This window comes from Crocodylus porosus, unplaced genomic scaffold (genome assembly GCF_001723895.1).
Source record: "Crocodylus porosus isolate Cpor-Errol unplaced genomic scaffold, CroPor_comp1, whole genome shotgun sequence".
In the NCBI taxonomy this organism is placed as follows: Eukaryota; Metazoa; Chordata; order Crocodylia; family Crocodylidae; genus Crocodylus; species Crocodylus porosus.
In genome coordinates, this window is record NW_017728918.1 from 80,113,953 (window position 1) to 80,122,357 (window position 8,405).

At 40.2% G+C, this 8,405-nt stretch overlaps 1 protein-coding gene across 1 annotated transcript in view; it reads right to left on the minus strand.

The window, feature by feature from the left end:
- Nucleotides 1-8,405, minus strand: part of ASCC3 (activating signal cointegrator 1 complex subunit 3) — a 555,582-nt gene that overhangs the window by 449,239 nt on the left and 97,938 nt on the right. Inside the window, exons 6-8 of the mRNA XM_019537809.1 lie at nt 5,887-6,094; nt 4,998-5,139; nt 4,211-4,336 (exon numbers count right to left, since the gene is read on the minus strand). Of these exons, the coding sequence (XP_019393354.1) occupies nt 4,211-4,336; nt 4,998-5,139; nt 5,887-6,094 (476 nt within the window). The remainder of the gene's footprint in view (nt 1-4,210; nt 4,337-4,997; nt 5,140-5,886; nt 6,095-8,405) is intronic.

Here is an 8,405-nt window from a genome sequence, read left to right on the forward strand (position 1 = left end):
ACTCCACCTGCGGCCTGACCAGCACCGCATAGAGGGGGAGCAAGACCTCTCTGGACCTGTTAGTGATGCCCCTGTTGATGTATGACAGGGTGCGGTTGGCCTGTATGGGAAAATAGTTTCACTTTCTGCTTGAGATTCATCTAAAAGGGAGATGAGTATCTATCCTGTGACTATATGGAGCTTACCTTTTGACATTTTAGCCAAAAATTAAATATTTGCCCCAGCCAGATCACAATTTATTCTATTGCTTATAAAATTTGTGAATAGCTAGGGTCCAAGTCATGGAGAAACTTCCTTTTTTCCTTGCTTCCTAGTACTGAATTCCCCAAGACCAGAAAGCATACACAAGTAGGCTTGTGCTCGAGTTCAGGGGCCTTTACATCACTTCAATATTTTCCTCTTCATTTTGTCTTCCTGGCATTTAGTTCCCTGCATATTTCTGATGGCAGTAGTGATGACTAACTTTTATCCTTTCAATGTGGGTTACTTGCACAAATGATGTCTTCAATTTGGAAGTAGCATTCAGCTGCTAGATCAGAAGGTGCTGTGTACATGACTGAGTAAAAATCAAACAAAGTATTGATCTCTTTTTGAACAATCCTTCTTACCTACTGCTGACCTATGAGAGAAAATCAAAAGCCAGTGATATGTGACTGATTGTCCTTTGTAATGGAATCATATGGGGCAGTCACATGAATACTAAGTACTCTTGTGTCTATCTCATACAGTAGCAATGCTAAAATCTTCAGCCTATGCTGATTTTGTATCTAGCCACATGCTGCGTACATTGCTTGAAGCTTAGTTATAAGCTTAGTTGTAGTATAAAAACACTCATATTACAAATGCTGTGCTTAACAGTGCTGGTGTTTAATTCCTATGTAAACCATCACTTTATGGTACAGTTACATTTTATTGAATACTGTTATTTTCAAAATAAACCATCTTTCTGAAGAAAAAAGAAAGATTTTTCACAAATTAAAGCCAGTTCATATTAGACAAAAAAGCTTGCTTATATTATTCCCTTATCAACATTTGAAATAAAGCAACTTTTAAGGGTTCTTAATTCTATTAACAGGAGACCAGTATTTGAAGGTCCTTGCCAAAATAAAATTTTTAATCTGTAGGTTTTTTTAAAATTCTGTCCTGTACTAGTACATTGTGCAAGAGTGTAAGTGCAAGCGTGAAAGACAAACATTAAAAGCAAAAGGATATATGGAAAAAACAGATCGTTTTATATACTGTGTCTCCACTAGTCATCAGAATTGGATGCTTGAGGAGGAACAAGATATCCAATACTGACTACTTCAGGATAATTATTCAGACTGATTCTAATTCCTTATAGTTATAGACTGGCTGAAGTCTTGAACCACAAAGTTTTATGTCTCTTTGAAAGCTGTTTCTAAGCACTAATTATTGCTTATTCTGTAGACTGTAATTCACACAACTGTGAAACCCTTTGAATCTTGGTAAACTATTAATTACAGTGACATGAGGCAATTATTTCCACTTTCTAACTAGGTGTTATGGGTGCAAACAGACAACCATTTGTTCATGCATAAATGTTTTTATGACAGCGCAAGTCGTGAGTGAACAGATATCCAAACTGCCTAAAACTGTTTGAGTGACCAAATTATTAACAGTTTATGATGTCTTTTAAGGGAAGATACCTATCCACTTCTAGCATATCCCAGTAATTCCCTTTAGGGGATTCTCAGAGTGCACATTTCACAGGTCGATGTCCCACAGGTTGGGCATCTGAAGCCCTGGGAATGGCAAGGGCCCAACCCTACAGGACAACAGCACTGATGACATTTGTTTCTGCTGATGAATTAGACCAGGGGTTTTCAACCTTTTCTAAGGAGCGTACCTCTTCTGATTACACTTCTGGCAAAGTGGCTTGAGGGGGCCAGGGGGAAGTGGGGAAGAGGAGGTTAGCAGCCAGAAGCCAAGTGGCACTTGGCAGCGGTGGTCCCCCCAGCACTGCTTCTGGGAGGCAGCAGCATAGGGTGGTGGGTGGTGGCACTCCATCCCCACCCAGCTGCACATATTCCCAACCCCTTTCTAGGTACCCCTGGGGTATGCATAACCCCAGCTGACAATCCCTGAATTAGACCAGCTGTTCTGGGACACATCCTGGCATAGCTGACGGCACAACAGAAATGATGCCTGTTTGTACCCAAGCGAAAAGTTATTTTCTTTTTATCATTTTTCGGTGTACGTACTTTTCCACATGCACATGTGCACACACACACGCGCACAAACACACACACAGAACGCTACCAAAATTTCCCTAAATGAAAATATAGCTTTCCATTGGACATGTAATGCTGACCTTATAGGGGACAACATTCTGCAATGTGCTAAGCACTCAGCCCCAGAGTCAGCCAAGTCCTTCCATATATAAAGCCTATACTTGTTAGAACCTTAGATTATACACTTCTTTAGAATAGGCACCTTTCAAAAGTCTAGCTAGGTTCTTAGTGTGTTCATTATCATAGCACAAATCTCCTGTATAGAACCATCTCAGTCTCTCACAGCTACCTTCAAACCCAAAGAAATCAGAAAACAGAAATGAAACAAAACATCACGTAAGTTGTTTCTCTAAAGTCTAGTCATTCTATAAACAGACCTAATGCACCATTCCCACACCTCAGCTTAATACTACATTACTCTAATTTTGTTTTTCTTTTTATATCTATAATATTTTGCTTCCTGTAATTAAAAATAAGATGTTTCAGTATTAAGAAAATAAAGTGCATGTATGAATACACTCACAGTACAAGAGTACGCAGATACATTTGTGAATCTTTATGTGCTCTGCTATTTGAGAATGTATGAAGATAATATTTGTAAATGATATACTGCAATGAAAACATTTCTTGTTAAAATTTCAACCATGGTATGTCACATTAGCTGAGAGACAGCGTAGTATTAAAATTAAAAGTTTGTAGAACCAGTCCAAATGCATCTCTATGCACAAAGTAAAAATGTAAGGGTTTTTCAGTGGGGGCTCAAGGGAAAGATGAGCAGTGATCTAGATTCCACAATGAAAAAATGATAGTCCATTTGAATGTTGTACATAGTTTCACCTGAGATTCCAAAGCACTCTACCAGCCTATAAATAAAATCTCATAATGCCATTGGGCCTCAATTAAATATTACCCTTTTTTGTAATCATGATGCAAAAGAAAGCTAAGTGCTTTGCCAAAAGTCACAAAAGATTGTATGTAGACATTTCTGGATGTTAACAAAAACCAGGAGCACTGTTCATGTACAACTTATGGTACAAATTGAAACCATGATTTCCATGGGTAAATAAACTACTATACTGTTATATGTGGTTGTCTGACTCGCATGTATTGTTAAGACGCTAAAGATGCCAACAAGCATTCACAGGACCCAGATTAGTCTCGAGTGGTTTTACACAATTAAGGAGTGACACAACTAGGTTTTTACTCCCAGCAAGCAGCAATGTGGGCAGCCTGAGGTAAGTAACCCGGAAGGGGTTGGGGGACTGACAGGATTGTGAGAGGGCTAGCAGGTGGGGGTGTGCGCACAGGTCTGGAGAGGGGGCTGGCTTGTTCAGAATTGGGGGGGAAGAGGAGGCATGCCCACTTTGGGGAAGCAGTGGTCAGGGGGTTAAAAATAGCCCTGTCAGAATCAGGGAGTAAGAAGAGAACAACCCTAAGGGTTGGCAAGTGCCTGAGCTTTCCCAGCTCTGAGGCTGTGAAGGCAATAGGCGTTCCTCTAAGGTGAATTTACTTGGATTGGGCATAAGGCAATCGGGACTCACAGTAGAGATGATATCTTTTATTAGACCAACAAAATTTTTGCAAAAAAGGTGTCTTTCATTGCAAGCTTTCGGGTACAAACACACTTCATCAGACATATGTGTGCCTGAAAGCTTCCAACTAAAGACACTTTTTGCAAAAATCTTGTTGGTCTAATAAAAGATATCATCTCTACTATGAGTCCTGATTGCCTTTTCCTCTCGACCAATACAGCTACAACCTGGATACCTTAGATTGGGCATGCCATTCTTAAGGCTACCTAAAGCCCTATGAATGACTGCACATTCAGCCATTTAAACAGACTTAAACTGAGTTGTTAGAATTTTTTCAGATCTCAAATCATCTAACCTTTCTTCAACAAGTAGTTTAAGACCAATGAGAAAAGCAAGCATTTACACCTTCTTAAATCTTTTACTTACCTCGTCTAAATCTTTAATGTAAACTGCTTTCTCCTCAATGCCAATAGGCATTGGATCACTGTGGGGAATCTTCACTTCTTCATACATTTTGTTATTTTCTCTCTGGACAACCTCTGGAAGGAGCATCTGCAAAAAAATTTGAAAGGGAAAAAATGTTATTACAGGAGGACCACAAAAACGAGCATTATTCATTATTTCTAAATCAATTTTAAACTATGATTCATCATTTTCCTCATGAATAATAGTTAAGTGATATGATTTATTTTAAAATTAAATGCAGTTCTATCAATTAATTGTATAACAGATGGCATCTGAACCCCAAATGACAGGGGGGGCAGGGGACACGGCCCCCCCCTGTATTTTACTATCCAGAAATTGAACTAGAACAGGATCTAGAAAATATCTGGTCTACTACTAAAAATTGATATGTCTAATTAAATTTAGGAGGAATAAATCATTAAGCCTCCATTTTCAGGAAGTATAACAGTAGAATCAATTCAACAGCTGCTGAAAAATAGCTAAGGAAAGAGGGGAAAAAACATCTTTAAAGACTTAAATGTTCACGGAAATGGAAACCAGACAATCAATTGGGAGACAGATTATTGCTTCTACAGTCAAAGTAGAAACAGAATATTTAAAAAGACTCATAACCACCTGCAGATGCAAAAGTCAGTACATATTGCTTCACCTAGTATTAAAACTTCCAAGGGAACAAAAAAAATTCTACTGCATATTATTTTCTAAGAAAGATGTACTGTTCAGTAAAGATCATGCACCAAAGGTATACCTTTGCACCCCCAATGAATGCTGATGTTTTCATAGCTTCAGCTCGGGCATCATAAACATGTGGATAATAAATTTTTTCGAAGTCCATATCTCTATGTCTAGTTAGGAGAGGCATGTCTCGAGCATTCAAAAGCGCTTGTTCTCTGTAAGCAGAAAAATAACTGAAATAATTCTGCCAATCACAGGCATCTGTCACAACAAACTGAATACGGTATATTAACACCATGGTAATATTTATTGAGCTCTTTTTCCAAGGAGACAAACTAAGCTGTAGTAAAATCATTGAGAAAGAGGTTTGTATCACCTAAGACAAACGGCAAGATTTTAAAATGTTGCACTTAGATAAAACCAAGCAAAGAAGCACAATATTCTTTTTATATAGCTTTCTTCTCACTTTATGGCACATAACGTGCATCAAATTTTATAGTTATCTGTATTTGAAAATACTGACTCTGCTATATATTCTTCAATGCCAAATGCAATGGCTTATTTGCTTCACCTCCCCCATACTCTACCTTTAGATGACAGCATGGAAAATAGTACTCATTAATCTAAAAAGAAAAAAAATAGTTTCAAAACATTTAGTATAGACTTCATAAATCTTAAGCTACTGGTGTGTGCACAGCACCTAAGGAAGATAGCTTACCGCCCTAATCTGCATCTCTAACCCATGTGGATGAGACCAAGAAGATTCTAATTAAGCAGATCACTGCTTCCTTATCCCAGAAAATTAGGTTTTCATACCAAAAAAATTCTACACTTGTAATAAAACGTGACTTGAAGTTAGAAATGTCTAATCACCAAAGCTGAACTAAAAGAAAATAAATGATTATGATACATTAAAGTAGCAATTACAGCACAAGCATTTTTCAACATTTGGCATTTATTACCTTTGTATCCGCAGCTCCTTGGGATCAAAGCACATTAGTCCTTCTCCAAAAACTTCTCCATCTTCCCCAACTCGTTTTTCTCGTCTGGCATTTCGTTTTTCTTCCCGACGATATTGTTTCATTAACTGCTTTTCTTGTTCTGACTGAATTGTAACTTGACAACCATAATTAGGTTTAGTGTTTTCTCCTACAAACTTTTTGTACTGTTCTGTAACATAGAAATAAGGATAGGGCTCCATAAATACTAGACATTAACTCGTTTTTTCCTACTTATTTTCAAAGACTTGTTTCAAACATGATAACAGAAACCATTCAAGACTACAAGCTAATGTTCAGAATGCTTGCTATTATTTAGTGTTCCATGTGCTTTCAGGAATACATATACAAGCTCATGCCCCCCTGCCCCAAAATGAAGTACAAATATAATGCTTCACTCCGTGCTTTCAACTGCATGCTTCTTCATTCCAAAGCATAATATGGAGGCAAATTACACCACAGTTAGCACTGAAGAGGCATACAGAGGCATTTTACTTTGTCCCTGGGACAATTACAAGTATTATCAGAAACGAAGCAAGACTGACACAAGTAGTATTCACACGACCAGCAAACAAGCCAACTAACATTCGAATCTGAGTGGAAGCTCCTCTTGAGAGAGGAAGCTGTGGCTTCTTGGGGAGAGGGCTTGCCAGCACTGGACACAGCAGCAGAAGAGGAAGAGACAGCATGAAAAAATCAGTAGGATGGCTGCAAAATGTCAAATGCCATAGCCTCTGCCACTGCCAGCCCTTCCTCTGCCTGTCCCTATGCACTCTCTGTCCAGGCACGGTCCCCAATGAGGCTTTACCCAGGTTCTGGCCTGCCTTTGCAGTGAGTGCTGCCTGCATGTTCTTGTCAGGGACAGCCAGGCAAGGGAGTGCTTGGAGTCTGAGAGATGCTTCCTGGTGGATTCTTCTCAGGAATCGGATAAAGGAGCTGCAGGAGCAGGTGCATAGACTCTGAAACATCCATGAACATGAGGCCTTCACCAACTTAATGCACAAGACCTACAGCATCATGGAAAAAGGACAACAAGAAAAATCACTGGAAGACGTACCTTCTCTGGGAAGTGGAAGATGGAAGTTTGTCACTTCCGAGAACAAACAGCACTCTTCTGGATCTGCAGCTGTCCAGCTAAAGAACAGGTATAAAGCCCTTGCACTAGATACAAAGGGGCTTATCTCAGTAGTAGGGGAGACCAAGCCATGCACCCCTATAGAAGAGAGGACTGAGACCATCACTATCAAAAGGTGATAGATGTTGGTGGTGGTTGGCAACTCCCTCCAGGAGGACACAGATGCATCCATCTGCCAGTCTGTCTCATTGGCTCAGAAGTTCTGGTGCCTGCCAGGAGCCTGCATCTGAAATTTCACAGAAAGATTGCCCAGACTCATCTGGTTCTCCAACTACAATCCCATGCTGCTTATCCATTTAGGCACTGACGATAGTGCCAGGAATGACTCTGAGCAGATCAAAAGTCACTACATGGCTCTGGGTGCAATGGTAAACAGGACAGGGGCCCAGGTGGTGTTCCTGGTGATGCTTCCAAGTCAGGGTAAAAGCCTGCCAAGGAGGCAGACACATATTAAGAGCTCAAGACATGGCTGCACAGCTGGTATCATCAGTAGGGCTTGGGCTTCCTCAACCACAGGGTGGTGTTCCAAGAAGATGGACTGCTAGGAAGAGATGAAGCCCACCTGATGAAGAGAGGGAAGAGTGTCTTTGGATATAGGCTTGCTAATACAGCGAGGGTGGCTTTAAACTTGGTTCACCAGGGGATGCAGGCAAAAGCCCAGAGGTAAGTAAAGAATCTGGAGACCCAAGTAAAAACTTTGTAAGGTGAAGTAATAATGAAAATCTTGGCATTGTTCTCAGGGAGTAGATAGGACAGACAGAATTTAAAATGTTTATACACTAATGCGAGAAGTATGGGGAAAAGATGGAAAGCATTGGAGGTCCTAGTACAATTAAAGATTTATGACCTTATTTGGGATTACAGAGACATGGTGGAATAGTTCACATAACTACAACATGGTCACCGATGGGTACAGCTTGGTCAGGAAACATAGGCAGGGGACAAAAAGAGGAGGTGGTGCCCTATACCTTGATTTTAGCAAGGCTTTTGATACAGTCTCCCACAGCATTGTCACAGACAAGATAAAGAAGTATGGGCTGGATGAAGGGACTGTAAAATGGATTAAAAAATGGCTGGAGCATTGGTCTCAGAGAGTAGTAATCAGTGGCTCTATGTTTAGTTGGCAGCTGGTCTCAAGTGGAGTGCGCCAAGGGTTGGTCCTGGGGCCAGTTTTGTTCAATGTCTTTCATTGATTTCATACATTTCATAGACATTAGGGCTGGAAGGGACCTCAGAAGATCGAGTCCAGCCCCCTGCCCAAAGGGTAGGAAGTGAGCTGGGGTCATAGGATCCCAGCAAGGTAAGTATCCAATTTGCTCTTGAAGGTGTTCAATGTAGGTGCTTGAAC